General features: G+C 32.8%; 2 protein-coding genes across 2 annotated transcripts; both read right to left on the bottom strand.

Annotated features, from left to right (window-relative positions):
* Window positions 1–385: 385 nt before the first annotated feature.
* LOC128163304 (uncharacterized) lies at window positions 386–10,332 on the bottom strand. The gene is made up of 3 exons (XM_052826863.1): window positions 10,312–10,332; window positions 6,421–7,838; window positions 386–2,299 (listed from the first exon to the last, which is right to left on the bottom strand). The coding sequence occupies exons 1-3, from the start codon at window positions 10,330–10,332 to the stop codon at window positions 598–600; spliced, it is 3,141 nt and encodes a 1,046-aa protein (XP_052682823.1). The 3' UTR covers window positions 386–597.
* Window positions 10,333–12,538: 2,206 nt separating this feature from the next.
* LOC128163885 (E3 ubiquitin-protein ligase TRIM71-like) lies at window positions 12,539–14,634 on the bottom strand. Its single transcript, XM_052827565.1, has one exon. It carries the CDS (start codon window positions 14,629–14,631, stop codon window positions 12,961–12,963), a length of 1,671 nt encoding a protein of 556 aa, XP_052683525.1. The 5' UTR covers window positions 14,632–14,634; the 3' UTR covers window positions 12,539–12,960.
* Window positions 14,635–16,322: the final 1,688 nt, after the last annotated feature.

The following is a 16,322-nucleotide window of genomic DNA, read 5'->3' as shown; positions in this document are numbered from 1 at the left end:
TTATTCACATAGATTTGTTAAAAGAATCAATGAAATGTTATTATAAGACATGTTTTAATATTAAATACATCAATTTTATGGAGTTGGAGAAAAACACTTAATGTATCGTATAGTGGTTCAAACACAGCAAATGCGATTATAGAAAAATAATTGCAGTTCCTCCGTATGGACTTAGTGGAAAAGAACAATGGATATGCAAATATAACCTCATAATACTCAAAGAATGATTCCTTATTCCTTAAATATAACAAATAGCTTAATAGTACGTAAATCATATTAAGTAATGCCATACTGTGATGAATAAATTTAATCTGTTTACATTTTAGATATGTATAAACACATTTTATTTTTGTTAAGTTTATAAATTAAACATTTTAATCTGCAGACATGTATAAATGAATGAAATACATTCAATGAATAAAAACTTTTTGCTGTCACTTATCACATGTACACAAAACAATCCGTCTGTTTACACAAGTTATATGAATACACACTCAGTTTGTTTACATCTGTTATACTAGACTATCTACAAAGGCTCATTTAATTCTCACATGTATAATCACTGCCACAGCAAATATATTGGTTTCAACACATCTTTTATTTGTTATATTTGATTTTTTTCACTTTACCCGAGTAAAACTCGGTCACAAAGAGGTTGTCCCTGGTGTCCACACATAAACCCCATGGATCCTCTAAATGACAGTTGTCAATGAAGCGGAGGAACTGTCCGTCCTGGTCCAGGATGTGGATACGGTGGTTGTCACAGTCTGCTATTAGGATGTGACTCTGGCTGTCTGTAGCGATGTCGCATGGATATCCCAAGGTAGCACTAGAGATATTACCAGTGTAGGTAAAGCGAAGTTTCCCGGCCTGGTTGACCACCACTACTGCACGGGCGTCATAATCTGACACACATATATCTAGGTTCCTGTTTTCACAGATGAATTTAGGGAAACCTGTTGAATATAGAGGTTGTCCTTTGTCATTGTATTGAATACTTTGTTTCTCCATGGAGCCAAAGTAACGCACAACTTTTGTTTGTTTATCATTATTACTGTTTACGACAACCAGGATGTCACCAGAAAAGGTACAACAGAAACTAAGAGGTCTCCACCCCCGTAGTCTGATCACTGTCTGTATATGTGTATTCTTCACTATGTTCACAGTTCTATCATCTTCATCTGTATAAACTAAATCCCCACTCCTTGTCAATGCTATGTAGTATGGAGTGTTCCCTGACTTGGTTTGGACTGACTTCATTAGTTCACCCTGCAGTTTGTAGAGTCTCATCATATTGTCATTACCACATGTCCAAACGTCTTCATCACTCTGACATGACCCAAGGCGTAATGGATTATTACGTCCAAACTCGGTATTTATTTCTGTGATGACCCGTGGTACATTAATGAGCGGTCTGTCTGGGGGAGAGGACTCTGCATCAGGAGAATCCATTGTGTAACCATGTTCTTCTGTTTTGATATATAATGCTGACAGAGAACCAAACTGTTGATAAAGCTGTTCTTTGTTTATTTTCTCAGGGGTAAATTTTGGTAAGGTAGCTGTGAGTTTAGGAGGCAATCTTCTAAATTCATCATTCCTGGATTTATAGGCAGAGATATGACTGACATCATTTGAGTTTAGTAACTTCTTCAGATCAGCAATGCTCTGTTTGATTTCAAAAATAGTGCGGGTGATTTCATTTTCCTGTTTATTTAGTACAGTCAGATATTTGGAGTCCATTTGATCAAGATCTGATTTCAGTTTCTTGATCATGGTGTCTATTTCTTTGCGCAAGTCTTCTTCATGTTTGTCAATAGCTTTTGTCAGTTTCTTGGTGTTTTCATTCAGATCAGCTTTCATAACTGGGATGATAGATGCAATCTCCTCATATTTAGGATAGATGGATTTCTCTATTTCTTGTAAATCTCTCAGTATGATTTCTTTTTGGTTTTCTAGTGTTTCCACCACGTCAATAAATTCATGACCTTTATGTTCTTTAGAAGATGCACACTTTACACAAATAGGAATGTCGCATTGTTTACAGAAAAGTTCACATATTTTTGAGGAGTGGTTTTGACATTTCGTAGTTGAATCCCGCTTTTTGAATGGTACCACTTTGTGTTCTGTTGATTCGTCTGAGAGATGCTCCCCCACACAGGCTTTACATAGATGTATGTGACAAATGTCACAGTACATAGGAGGGACCGGAGTCTCACACAGATGGCACCGTAACACATCTTGGGCCCAATTACCCTTGGGGTCCATGCTGAAAGACCTTAATTGAATTTTGAATAAGTATCTGGAAGAAAATAAAAGTTAAAATTATTTAACCGTATATAGCAGTTTACTCTTTTATTCAAGGAAAAATACCATGAAATCTTACTGCAGTAGCGTTGCACGTAAATCAGTTCACGTTCTTGGCCACATGCACTTAATATTGTGATAAAAGTTCGTATGTAGTTTAATAGTATCATTTTTTATCATAATAAAAATATTATTATAGTATCGGTTATTCAACAAACTTCATTGCCGAAACAAGTGCCATGTGTTCTAGGCCTAGATTATGACCTGGTTACGCAACATTTAGTTTGTACGTTTATCATTATGTTAGGGTTATATTTAACAAACGACAGTTTTCTGCGATAAATTATCTACAAATACTTACTACATGTTGTGCCCTCCTTCTTCGTGAACAAATGACAAATCTGTACAAATCAACATGACGATCTTTGTATGTTTACTTTACCACCACGTGATTGAGTTCACGCCTCCTTTAGAATCAAAGTACTGAAAGTACTGAAAGCGATTAGCATGCTTGTTGGAAAAGTAGTGGTTATGTACAAAATTTAAAAAAAAAATACCCAGACTAACCAATATACATGTATTCTCCTTCCTGGAGTACCATTGTGTGGGTTTTTTCTTCTCAAAATTCATTAAAAATTTGTATTTATTAGTCAGGCTTCGGGTTTATCCGAGTTCATATTATTCATATTTTTATTCATTGCTAGGATGTATATGTAAGATTTAACACAGGTTTTATAAATTTTGAACTCGCATCGGGACAAGTATATCATAACGTTTGGGGTAGGTATACATGTTTTTAGTTTAATTGATTGGAATCAATAATAAGGATATTATTTGAGGAAACAAATCTGCTTCACAAAAAATTCTATTTTTGAAATCTACGAATTTATGACACGGTTACCTTACTATATCACGGGTCACTTACGGGTGTGTGTGTGTATATATATATATATATATATATATATATATATATATATATATATATATATATATATATATATATATATATATATATATATATATATATATATATATATATATATATATATATATATATATATTGTAGCTAAAATGGTAAAACCAATCGATCAGAAATAGTGTTTTAAACGAATTAGTTCGTATGTTACCATAGGGTAAATTTTTTTTATTATAAACAGCACTTATGTATTGCCATTTACGCGAAGTCTGTAGAATCACGGTCAAAACGTACAGAAGCCAGAATTGATGTCGTCGATTACCATTATAATGTTTGTTTTAATTTAGTTTTGTACACTGGACCTAAAACATGACATAAACAATCGTACAAACGTGACTGCAAAACCGATTATCGGCGTGTTTTGGTATTCCTATAAACTGAATCAGCTAAACAATGAAACAGACGCCATACACATTTCTTACCAGTGTCAAATCTACTCACCACATATATAAAGCATTAATGCATACTATACAGTATTTGTTTGAACACAATTATTCTTATATTTCAGGGTTTTTTTAAAAAAAATAATCCATCTCTGTATGCAAAGGTGGACTAGCATTCTAGTTCAATATCTTTGGTTTGCATTATAATAAAAACGTGTTGTAAGCCTTCATTTATTATGTTTTAGTATATGGTATTATTTTATGGTTAAATTTGTACACAGGTGATTCGAATTACTCAAAACTAAAAGAAAATGACAATAAAATGTTGAAAATGTTTCTATTTGTGTTCTATTGTTGCTGAATTTTTATAGAAAATATGTTCCAGGGTCATGAAAGAATTTGAATCAAGTATGTAGTACGACATCAGTTGAATTTGTTTAAGTGTAGAAAAGATTATAATGGTTAAAGAAGTTTGAAATATTTAATCAAAAACATTTTCAAAACTATTGATTTTATAACACCGATGCACTTTAAAATAAAATAAAGTATTCACTATTGTCCGTAAAACGTGGAAATAAATTGCATAGTGTTTCAATGTATTTGTAGTTTTTTTCATTCTGTTGCTTTGGATAAGAGAATAAAGGTGGCTTGAGACACGTTTAATTGAAGGGGATGAAAGTATATCAAAAAGTACTCTTTGTTATGAAATTTGTAAATACTAAGATGTAGTTTTTACTATAACATGCAAAGAAGATGGGTGGATAAGGCGTGTAAAATGCCCATACGCGGTCGGGCAGGCTACTGAAAAATTAAAGTATCAATAAATCTGATGGGTTTTTTTTAAATCATTGAAAACAATATATATTTGATTTTTAACCTATAGGTATGTTCAATATTTGGAATATGTTGACTCAAACAGGCGTGTACGTATCAAAACCTGCAAATACTGTCATTTCTATAACTTTAGGGCATTTTCTTTTATAGAGTGGGTCTGTGCTCCATATTTTTCTCATAGTCTAATCAAGGTCTATTGGAAAACTAGCCGATTTTAATCAAAAAAAACGTGGAGAGATAACCCACTATACATTAAAAATATCATGTTGTGTCCCAACAATTGAACGTTTTGAAAAAAAAAAATACAAGTCCGGTAGTTCGTGGCATTAGTCACACATAATATTTAAAAAGCCCACTTTGTTGTGTCTGAAATGGCTCAGTGGTTAGAGGATCTGGCATAGGCTAACCTTATATATCTAGTGTTTTTATGTTACGGGTTCAATACCACCAAAATTTCCGGCAATATTTTTTTTCTTATTTTTTATTATATATATTAAAAACTGAATATAGTTAGAAATATTGCTTTTAAAAAGTTTTATTATAATATATTTAAATAGATTTAATTGGGAAAAAATAAATTCAAAATTGTATTTCACTTAAAACTTGAAGATAAATAAATTCTGTTTCAACATACTGGTTGGACTACGTTGTATGTCAATGTTTTGACAAAATTGAGTGCAATGTATTTACGAATACAAATTTTTAACTGTTTGTTAAGGATCCTCGATACTCCATGACTTTTAATTTAAATGACAGTACGTTACAACATGGCGATTTGAACACATTGAGAAATATTTGGGGACTATCTCTGTGGCGCAATGGGTGTAGCTTCCGTCTACCAACCTGCAGGTCCCGAATTGGAATACTGCAGGGTTTTTACATTTTTATGAAGAGCGGTAAAATTTAAAAATTTGATTCTCCCTAAAATTGAAAGTTTTTGTGGTCATTTTCAAATCGAGCACTTGCTAAAAATCCATATCTTCAAGTAATTTAGAAAAATGGGCTTGTATGCAGAACTTTTCCCAGGTGTGTGAAGGACCCTTAAAATATCAAAGATATAAAATATTACATTTTGGTACAGTTCATTGTTTATTGAAATAGATATTAATAAAATGATATTACAAACATTTTATCAATGAAGTATACAGTTCTCATTTATATGAATGTATTCTCTTAAATACATTTTATATAATATATCAATAAACATCTTTATGGTAGTATGGGACACCTCCATATTGTAACGTTCTTCCTATCAAGATAAGTAATAGAACTCGGTTTGGTTTTACAATTTTTTTCTTTTCAAAAATGGTTACCACTCAGCGTATTGTAATTGGTTTGATCCTTAACTACGAACCTTAGAGTCATGATTTGTGCTTGGGGTTTTATAATTTTTACCTTTCAAAATGTTTTTAAACATACCTTTTGGTCAAATATTGTTAAATTTAAGAATTCTAAACCGATGAAAGTTTTTTAAATTATAATGTATTTTCGTTTGCATTAATACTGACAGATCCACCATATACCACCTTAAATCACAAATATGTGTTAAGGTAATCATTTTATCGATTTAATTTGGTAATATTTTTCTTTTAAAAATAATACTTGTAATAAAAACATTCACATTCTTTAAAATCAACAAACACATTTCCATCAGAAGACATGCATAGACATTAAATGTGTAAACACATTTAATTACTTAATCAACAATACGATAATTGGATTTTATAAGCATTTATTTAATATTATAAAAGGTTTGATTCATTTACACAAACAATATGTTCATATACAGTCAGTTTATCTACAGAAACAATGCATACTTATTTCAGCCATTTTTTGTCGTGCATACATGTAACAGATTTAGTTTTACTTTACACTCCTTTGCTCACTGTTTTACATAAGCTTTATTTAATACTGTTTACATACTTTCTTTTCTTTATTTTACCAGTTCCCAATTCTGCATTAATGAGGTTGCCTCGGGTGTCAACACATAAGGCCCATGGACTCTTTAAATCACTGTTGTCAATGAAGCAGAGGAACTGTCCGTCCTGATCAAGGATGTGGATATGGTGGTTGTCACGGTCTGCTGTCAGGATCCGACCCTGGCTGTCTGTTGTGATGCCGCGAGGACCAAATGATCTCTTGGTAGTAGAAGAAAGACCTGTATAGGTAAACCGGAGTTTCCCAGCCTGATTGACCACCACTAATGCACGCAATCCAACATCTGACACACAGATATCTCGGTTCCTGTTCTCACAGATGTGTTTATAGGTTATATTTATACGAGATGAATAGAGAGATTCTCCTTTGTCATTATATTGAATACTTTGTTTTTCTGTGGATCCAGAGTAACGCGCAACTTTTGTTTGTTTGTTATCGTCACTGACCATGATAACCAGGAGGTCATCAGAGGAGGTACTACAAACACTGCGGGGTCTCCATCCCCGTAGTCTGATTAATGTCTGTATCTGTGTATTCTTCACTATGTTCACAGTTCTTTTAATCTCATTTATATAAACTAGATCTCCACTCATTGTGACTGATATGTCCCGGGCCGACTCTCCTGGCATGGTTTCGACTGACTTCACTAGTGTTCCCTGCAGGTTGTACAGCCTCATTATTTTTCTTCCGTAAGTCATCAAAATATCTTCATTACTCATACATATGCATGACACAGAGCTTAATTGATTAGGATTTCCATACTTATGTCTTATTTCAGTGATGATCCATGGTTTATCAATGAGAGATCTGTCCAGGAGAGAGGACTCAGCATCGGGAAACTCCATTGTGTTTCCATCTTCTTCTATTGTAATAGACAATGCCGAAAAAGAACCAAACTGTTGGTAAAGCTGTTCCTTGTTCATTTTCGCAGGATTAAAACTTTGTAAGGTAATTATGAGTTTAGGAGGCAATCTTCTGAAATCAACATTTCTGCATTTGTAGGCAGAGACGAGACTGACATCATTTGAGTTTAGTAACTTCTTCAGATCAGCAATGATCTGTTTGATTTCAGAAATGATGGCTGTGATTTCACCTTCCTTCTTATTTAGTGCAGCCAGATATTTGGAGTCCATTTCATCAAGATCTGATTTTAGTTTCTTGATCATGGTGTCTATTTCTCGATGAAAGTCTTCTCCATGTTTGTCAATAGCTTTTTTTAAATTCTGAGAGTTTTTATTCAGATCAGCTCTTTGTCTTAGGATAATAACAGCAATCTCGAAATATTTAGGATAAATGAACTTCTCAGGGCCTTGTAAATCTTTGAGTATGATTTCTTTTTGGTTCTTTAGTTTTTCCACAATGTCATTAAATCCATGACATTTGTATTCTTTAGAAGAAACACACTGTACACAAATAGGAATGTTGCATTGTTCACAGTAAAGTTCACATATTTTTGAAGAGTGTTTTTGACATTTCGTAGTAGATCCCCGTTTTTCAAACAGCACCACTTTGTGTTCTGTGGATTTTTCGTTAATTATGTTTTTTTACTTGCACTTAAAATATAAATATTGGTTCATATGAGTATAAAATGAGATAACTAAATGTTTACCTGCGTTTCACATTTCCGTGCAGGTTTTTGAATTAATATTATATTACTTAGAAAGATCACCAGAGCTTCCATTGAGAGAGAGAGAGAGAGAGAGAGAGAGAGAGAGAGAGAGAGAGAGAGAGAGAAAGGAAATCCCCGATTGTGGCCATTCGGCAAACACCGGCCGATTCCGTATCCTAGGAGGTACGAATGGGCCGACGTATGCCGAGTGCACGTGATCGAGGCATCTACTGTAATTTGATAAAGATGTAGGTTATCTATAGGTGATAGTACAGTCAACATGTATGAATTAATATAGCTTGTTAAGTACCCACTGTGTACAGTTCAAATGGTTTGCCATATAAGATGAAGTCATGACCTTACATGACTTTGTTTTTTGTTTTTCAGGACTTGGCTGCAGTGAGACATACAATTACCTAAATATTACGATAGAGCAGGCATTGCATCCGCTGACATTTTCATAGTAAGCTTCAACAGTGCTGCCATGATTAATGTAGACTCTTGGTGAAAATTTATCAATTTAAAATGTAATGTAAAACTGAAGACAATGAATATTTCAGATGACGTAATTGAATAATATGATAGATGTTAAACAATAAACAAATATTGTACATGAGCGAGCGATCACAGTTAACAAGAAGTTCTTTTCTTATTTAGGTGATTTTGTGTCGAAAAAAATCCTGATTAAAATGGAGGACATTGCTCGAAGGAAGAAATAGCGATGCCAATAAAAATTGGATGATGGCCATGCATGGCTCCCCAATATCTCTATCAAATAGAGGCCAGTCACTTGGATTCTATAATCCCCTTTAAGGGTTCCCCCGTTCTGATGAAGCAGTGATCAGGCAGGGGGTGGGAGGGGTATCATCTGGAAACTTTACCATCTAACAGCTCGGGCCAAGAGAGAACGGCATCATTTATTTATCAGGCATTACAGGAAGTTACAGGACTGCTTTCTGTTCCCAGGGTTACTTGGATTTTATAACGAGTCGCTAGACACCATCACCAAGGAACAGAAATGTATGTGATTTGATTGGCAGTTGACATGGCAACTCTTCATTCATTTAAATTTAAAATTTATATTCACCAAAAAAAGCGTATTTTTTTCACAAGAAAATCAGATTCATGTGCATTCAAGCATATGGTTATTTCTTTATTGCATTTAAAATATGTTCAAATTAGAAAAAGGTTTTTTTTATTTCCAGATTAAGACTGTTTAGTGTAAAACGAGAAAAGTTTATGTATAATGGGCATTTTAAAAAGTAACTAAGCCTGGTATGTGCATCTTCTACCTCTTTAAATATAGAGAGATTTGGATCAGGAAAAAATATGAACGTGTCTGATTCCTATATCAGCATATAGTTTGCTTTTACTATTTATATTTTGTCATTTATAATTATTCCAGTTGACATCATCTGTTCAAAGTTTGTTCATTTGTAAAGCGTTTCATACCAAGAGAGAATGTAGCCATACCATTGTTTGTTGATGAATGTTATCTTGTTCTTTTTGGCTTACAAACAAGACTGTCAGACAGATCTTGTTACAGTGTTTTTGATTGAATGAATGTGATTGTTAGCCTTATTTTGATTGAATGACACATAATAAGCAGTTTGATTGGCTGTTTCACATGTGACAAGTGCTGTGATATAATTTACAACAGTAGCATCATTTAGATAGTTGTAAACATTGTAAAGAAATTATATAGCTCAATTAATTGAATTGACCTGCTGAAGACTTGAGAAAAACCTTACACATCTGAGTACACTGTATATATACATGTCAAGTGCTTCATCACCTCAGGTCATGATTTTCATGGTTTTCGGGTTTTAAGGAAATGGGTAAATTTCCCAAATAAGGTTGTGCGATTGTCCAAAAAAAAAGATTCACATTAAAACAAAATCAAGATTTCTCGTGTTTAATTTATTTTTTTAAAAACAAATATTGTTTCAATTATATAAAATGTTTGATATAGTTTTAACTAAAAATTTTCGTATAATTGATTGTATAAATACTGCCTTAAAATTGAACATAAAAAAGTGGAATGTCATTCATAACTGTACAACTAGCAGCGATTTAGAATAAATAGATGCATTTTGTCAGTGCTACTGTCATATTAAGAAATCTTCCCTTACTCATAAATTAATTTTGTTTTTAGTAAATATGTGTATAACATGATCTCAGTATTTTTTCACTTGATTTGTAAATTAAAATACGAGTGTATGTCATTATTTATGGGATATCAATATTTTGTTTTGGTATAAACTTACCAGTAACTTTTGAAGGGTCATAGTTGAAACAGTTTAAATGAGAAAAGAAAAGCTTTCTTGTTGCTTCCGACCAAGGTTATACTGATTTAAAGAATTTCTGTTTGAAAAGCTTTATTTAAAACTATCTGAAATTAGATATTTCATTTGGGATGGGGGAAGGTAAAGATTATTCAAGGGTGAAACTATGCAACCCTCACTTGTATTTGATTTGTAATTAGCACAGTAAGTTTGTAAGTCTACTCTTTTTTTCTTTTGATGTTTTATTTAAATGACGACTGTGGCACAATTTTCTTGTAATATTGTTGTTGCTGCTGGGTATGTTCAAAGACTTTCACTTTTTCTATTTTTAGAACAATTCCATTGTTATGTTTTCATCAAATGTTCATTATTTTTTCCTTGCACCAAAAGCTACATTTATTAAGTTACACAATTTGAAATTTAAAAAAAAAATTATTTTTGTGAAGTAATTAAGAACAACTAAGGTTTCTAGAAAATGTTCGTAAATAAAATTTGACAGATCTAAAGCTAGGAAAATTCAGGCATTTCTTCATTCATTTGAACTTCATTCACAATTTGTATACAAAGAAATTTGGTTCTTATGCAAGACAGAGAGGGAACGAAAGTCACAAATGGGGATTTGACAATTATTACTCAAGATTAAAATGTTGTAATGAAAGAAAATGACAATAAAATGTTGAGAACTCTTTCTTTGTAGTTTTTTGTGTTAAATTAAAAATGTAGGTTCAATGTCAACAAAGGTGTTGGAATCACTTTGGTACATCAGGTCATTCTTGTATTAAAAAAATAATCTTCGAACCATTTTGATCTTAGCTATTTTTAACCAGTAGCGGTTTTTGGCATGTAACTTTAATCACATATATTCTTTAAAAATTGAATTACACGCACTGGAAGAGGAAATATTAATGTGCATGACACCTGAAAATGAATGATAAATATATACAAATGCTTTAGGCTCCAAACTAATGGTTCTCGGGGGGGGGGGGGTATAAAGTTTGATTAGGCAGTAATTTACTTTATTTTGTTGTTACAATATTTACAAAGAGGAAGAACCCAGTTTTCATATTCTAACTGAAAGTTGTAAATTAAGGTGTCCCCTTATTTTAATATGGCAATAAAACTTATGCGGGGTGCATGAGAAGCAATACATTTAATTAGTTTTCTTTGGCCCTGACAAATTAAAAGGGGGTCACCCCTCTCCGAACCTTCGGTGATCAGTATATAAAAAAAAATATTGTAGTTTGACTGCAGAAAATCCAGTTTCTGTGGTTATTCATTGATTTTATGATATGGCAAGTATAGCTAGAATACTTCGGTTTGTTCCCGTTTTGCACACATTTGAAAATTAGGTATAGAAAAAATGTGTGCGAAACGGGAATTTGACCAATTGCTTAATTGCTTTAGTCTATATCACAGTTCCTGTGAGGGCTATAAAAAATAGAATAAATAAAACATATCTACTCCCAATTGATATTTTCAATTATTTTATGGTATAATATAAATTGCATAAAAGCACATTTACTTGCATGTTCTTGAATTTAATTTCAAACTTCAATCTGGTTATGAACAATTTTATTAATTTATTTAAACAATTAAACTTAAGTACACTTAAGAAAGTACATGTGCAGGTTACAAAATGGAAGAGAAATTGTATTTTAATATTCAATTATTGCTGATGGAGGATGGATAAATGGAGGAAATGTGTCTAGTGAAAACGCTGCTAAATATTTCTCATTTATGCTTTGGCTTGAAAAATCGAAGAAAATAGACAAACTGTATGATGATCAGGCACGTAGCATCAGGATTAGGGGGGGGGGGGGCGCACACCCCCCCCCCCAAAGATTTTTCTTAAATTTACATACAGTGTACACAGACTTGAATTAACATGGAGTCCCCCCCCCCACTTTTATATGGGACCATGTAAAAAAATGAATTGAAAATAAGGAAATAATCAGTGAAATTGAAGTTAAAGGTATACTACTCCCCACAGATTAGGATTTACAGAAGTTTGGAAAGTAACATTTCCCTTTTTTTTTTTGGCTTGTCAAGATTTTTTGGATGAGTCTGGTCCCCCCACTCTCAAAAACGATGCTACGTGGCTGATGATATGATGATAAATCGTCAATTTTATGATGGATGCTTCAAAAACTGTAAATAGTAAGTATATTTTCACAAAACCTATTAAATGTAGACCTAATTCATGCATGTTCAACCCTCTGCAGATTAAAGTATATCGAATCAATATTAAGATTATTATTTCTGTGACCCGCAATATATACTAAAGCGGTGACGTCATAAGAACTTATCGAATCAATATTAAAATTATTATTTTTGTCGGAAATTTACATTTTAGATATGTATGAACAAATTATATTTTTGTAAAGTTTATAAATTCAACATTTTAATCTGCAGATATGTATATATTAATAAAATACATTCAATGAATAAAAACATTTCGTTTTTACTTATCACATGTACACAAAACAATCCGTCTGTTTACACAAGTTATATGAATATACACTCAGTTTGTTTACATCTGTTATACTAGAATATAATTATATTACACAGGCTCATTTAATTATTACATTTACAATCACTGCCACAGTAAATATATTGGTTTTAACAATTTTTTTATTTGTTATATTGGATTTTTTTCACTTTACCCGAGTAAAACTCGGCCACAAAGAGGTTGTCCCTGGAGTCCACACATAAACCCCATGGAGTCTGTAATTGACAATTGTCAATGTAGCGGAGGAACTGTCCATCCTGATCCAGAATGTGGATGCAGTTGTTGCTGCCTGCTATTAAGATGCGACTCTGGCTGTCTGTAGTGATGTCACGTGGACATCCCAAGGTAGTACTAGAGATATTACCAGTGTAGGTAAACCGGAGTTTCCCGGCCTGGTTGATTACCAATACTGCACGAGCTCTATTGTCTGACACACAGATATCTAGGTTCCTGTTTTCACAGATGTATTTAAGGACACCTGTTGAAAAAAGGGGTTCTTTTCTATCATTGTATTGAATACTCTGTTTTTCTGTTGAGCCAAAGTAACGCACAACTTTTGTTTGTTCATCATTATCACTGTTTACAACAACCAGGATGTCACCAGATAAGGTACAACAGAAACTTAGAGGTCTCCAGCCCTGTAGTCTGATCACTGTCTGTATTGGTGTATTCTGTATTATGTTTACAGTTCTATCATCTTTATCAGTATAAACTAGATCCCCAGTTCTTGTCACCTCAATGTCCTCTGGCCTGCTCCCTGACTTGGTTTGGACTGACTTCACTAGTTCGCCCTGCAGGTTGTAGAGTCTCATCATATTGTCATTACCACATGTCCAAATGTCTCCATCACTCTGACATGACACACGGTGTAACTTATTTAAATGTCCAAACTCAGTGTTTATATTTGTTATGATATGTGGTACATTAATGAGCGGTCTGTCCAAGGGGGAGGACTCTGCATCTGGAGAATCCACTATGTATCCAAGTTCTTCTGTTTTGGTAGATAACGCTGACAGAAAACCAAACTGTTGATAAATCTGTGTTTTATCAGTCTTCTTAGGTGTATATCTTGGTAAGGTAACAGTAAGTTTAGGAGGCAATCTTCTGAATTCAGCATTTCTTGATTTGTAGGCAGAGACGAGACTGACATCATTTGAGTTAAGTAACTTCTTCAGATCAGCAATGCTCTGTTTGATTTCAGAAATTGTGCACTTGATTTCATTTTCATGTTTATTTAGTAAAGCCAGGTTTTTTGAGTCCATTTCATCAAGATCTGATTTCAGTTTTTTGATAATGGTGTCGATTTCTCTGCGCAAGTCTTTGCCATGTTTCTCAATAGCTTTTGTCAGTTTTTTCGAATTTTCATTCAGATCAGCTTTCTGAAGTGGGATGATAGCTGCAATCTCCTGATATTTAGGAGAAATGAGTTTTTCTAGTTCTTGTACATCTCTTAGTATGATTTCTTTTTGGTTTTCTAGTGTTGCCACCATGTCAATAAATTCATGACCTTTGTGCTCTTTAGAGGAAGCACACTTTATACAAATAGGAGTGCCACATTGTTTACAGAAAAGTTCACATATTTTTGAGGAATGTTTTTGACATTTTGTGGTTGATCCTCGCTTTCCAAAAGTCACCACTTTGTGTTCTTTGGATAGGTCTGAAAGATGCTTCCCTACACATGGGCTACACAGATATTTGTCACAAATGTCACAGTACATACACTCCGTAGGGGGGACCGGGGTCTCACACAGATCACACCGTAACACATACTGGGGACTACGCCGGCGGGCCATGCTCAGACTTCTTACTTGGATTTTTAATTAGAATTCTAGACAAAAAATTTATTCAATTATTTTAGAGTTTCTTGTCGAACGTACCTTTTTATTTAATTACGATTAAAATAATAAAATGTTAAAGTTGCACCTAAATATGTTAACGTTCTAGATTTTAACATACATCACGATGATACCTTGATATGTTTGGACTAATTCTGATTTTTATCAACGTGTATTAACAAAAAAGATAAAAAAAACAAAATACGGTTTCCACAAATACTTACTACATTGTGAATACTTCTTCGTGAACAATTTACAAATCTGCAAATCCACGATTCCTAGTATTATACTTCTAGGTCAAGCGATACCATCATGTGATTGAGTTAACACCCCCTTTATAATCAAAGTACTAATAGTACTAGAAATATGTTAACAAGCATGTTATGAATATTTTTAAGATCAGATCTATAATGTTTATGCACAAAAAAATAAATACATTTAACTAAGCCTAGCCAATACCTTTTTTACAGAGCAAGTGTGTTTTCCTCTAAAATGATTTTGTAGCACGTTAATTGTTACGTTTCTAGTCAATCCAAGTTATATTTAGTAAGTGATATATTTATTATTATTCATACTCATTGCTATAGGATGCCTATATACGTTATTTAAAACAGGTGCGTTGATTTTGAACTCACATAGCCCCGAGTTAATTATTACAGTCAGTTGGTGTATTCTGAATCGCTTTTTTACATCATAAACTGTAAAAAGTTGTTCATAATTAGTTATTTGGTATCAACAGTTCTTAAAATAATTATGTCAGGAAAAAGATCTTTGTAAAATAAATGTTTGTATTATTGACATTAATATGTAAAATCTACCAGTTTGATAATTTTTAATGATAGCCCCACTTTTAAAAGTATATTGAGGCCATATCCAGATATTTCGAATTAGTAGCTTATATTGTAAAAGAAAACAAAATGGTCCGACAAAATACTATTTTAAACGTGATAGTTTGTATCGTTTCCCTATACCGTTAATAAAGGTTATTGCTAACTGAGTCTAATGTGATTTTGATTGTTCAAAATTTAATAACACCGATAAACACCACCTGTACACGCAGTTTGTAGAAACACAGAGAAAGCATTTATATCGTTTATATTACTTTCATAATATTGAAAAAATGGTCCGACAGAAATACTATTTGTAACGTGATAGTTTCTATCGTTTCCCTATACCGTTAATAAAGGTTATTGCTAACTGAGTCTAATGTGATTTTGATTGTTCAAAATTTAATAACACCGATAAACACCACCTGTACACGCAGTTTGTAGAAACAGAGAAAGCATTTATATCGTTTACTTTCATAATATTTTTTATGAAATATATTTGACCTCTGATGACAGAAGAAGGATGTCTTGTAAACATAAACTGCTGATGAAAATTTTTTTGAACCACTTTAATTAAACGATTTATTTGATATAAACATACAATATAGTAATTTATAATCTTTAAACAATCGTTAAACCGATTATTGATGTGTGATTTTGTTGTTGTTTAATCTGGGTTTTTTACTTGTTTGAGGTTTTTTTCTCTGCAAATTCAACTACCAGGGGAATGAGTTCTTTTATGACACGATGTTTATTATGTATTAGGGTACTCTTTTTTCGCGGAAATGATAAAATTAATAATTATTATCGTTTCATTACCCA

This window comes from Crassostrea angulata, chromosome 9 (assembly GCF_025612915.1).
Source record: "Crassostrea angulata isolate pt1a10 chromosome 9, ASM2561291v2, whole genome shotgun sequence".
In the NCBI taxonomy this organism is placed as follows: Eukaryota; Metazoa; Mollusca; class Bivalvia; order Ostreida; family Ostreidae; genus Magallana; species Magallana angulata.
The sequence above is the reverse complement of the archived record's forward strand: the minus strand, read 5'-3'. Positions and strand labels throughout refer to the sequence as shown.

Coding starts and splice junctions, on each gene's coding strand:
- LOC128163885 (XM_052827565.1), bottom strand. CDS start 14,631: ATGGCCCGCCGGCGTAGTCCCCAGTATGTGTTACGGTGTGATCTGTGT.
- LOC128163304 (XM_052826863.1), bottom strand. CDS start 10,332: ATGACCCTTCAAAAGTTACTG. Junction 7,839..10,311: donor TGACCCTTCAAAAGTTACTG/GTAAGTTTATAC, acceptor ATTTGTGTACAG/TGTGTTTCTTCTAAAGAATA. Junction 2,300..6,420: donor GGTAAAATAAAGAAAAGAAA/GTATGTAAACAG, acceptor ATTTTCTTCCAG/ATACTTATTCAAAATTCAAT.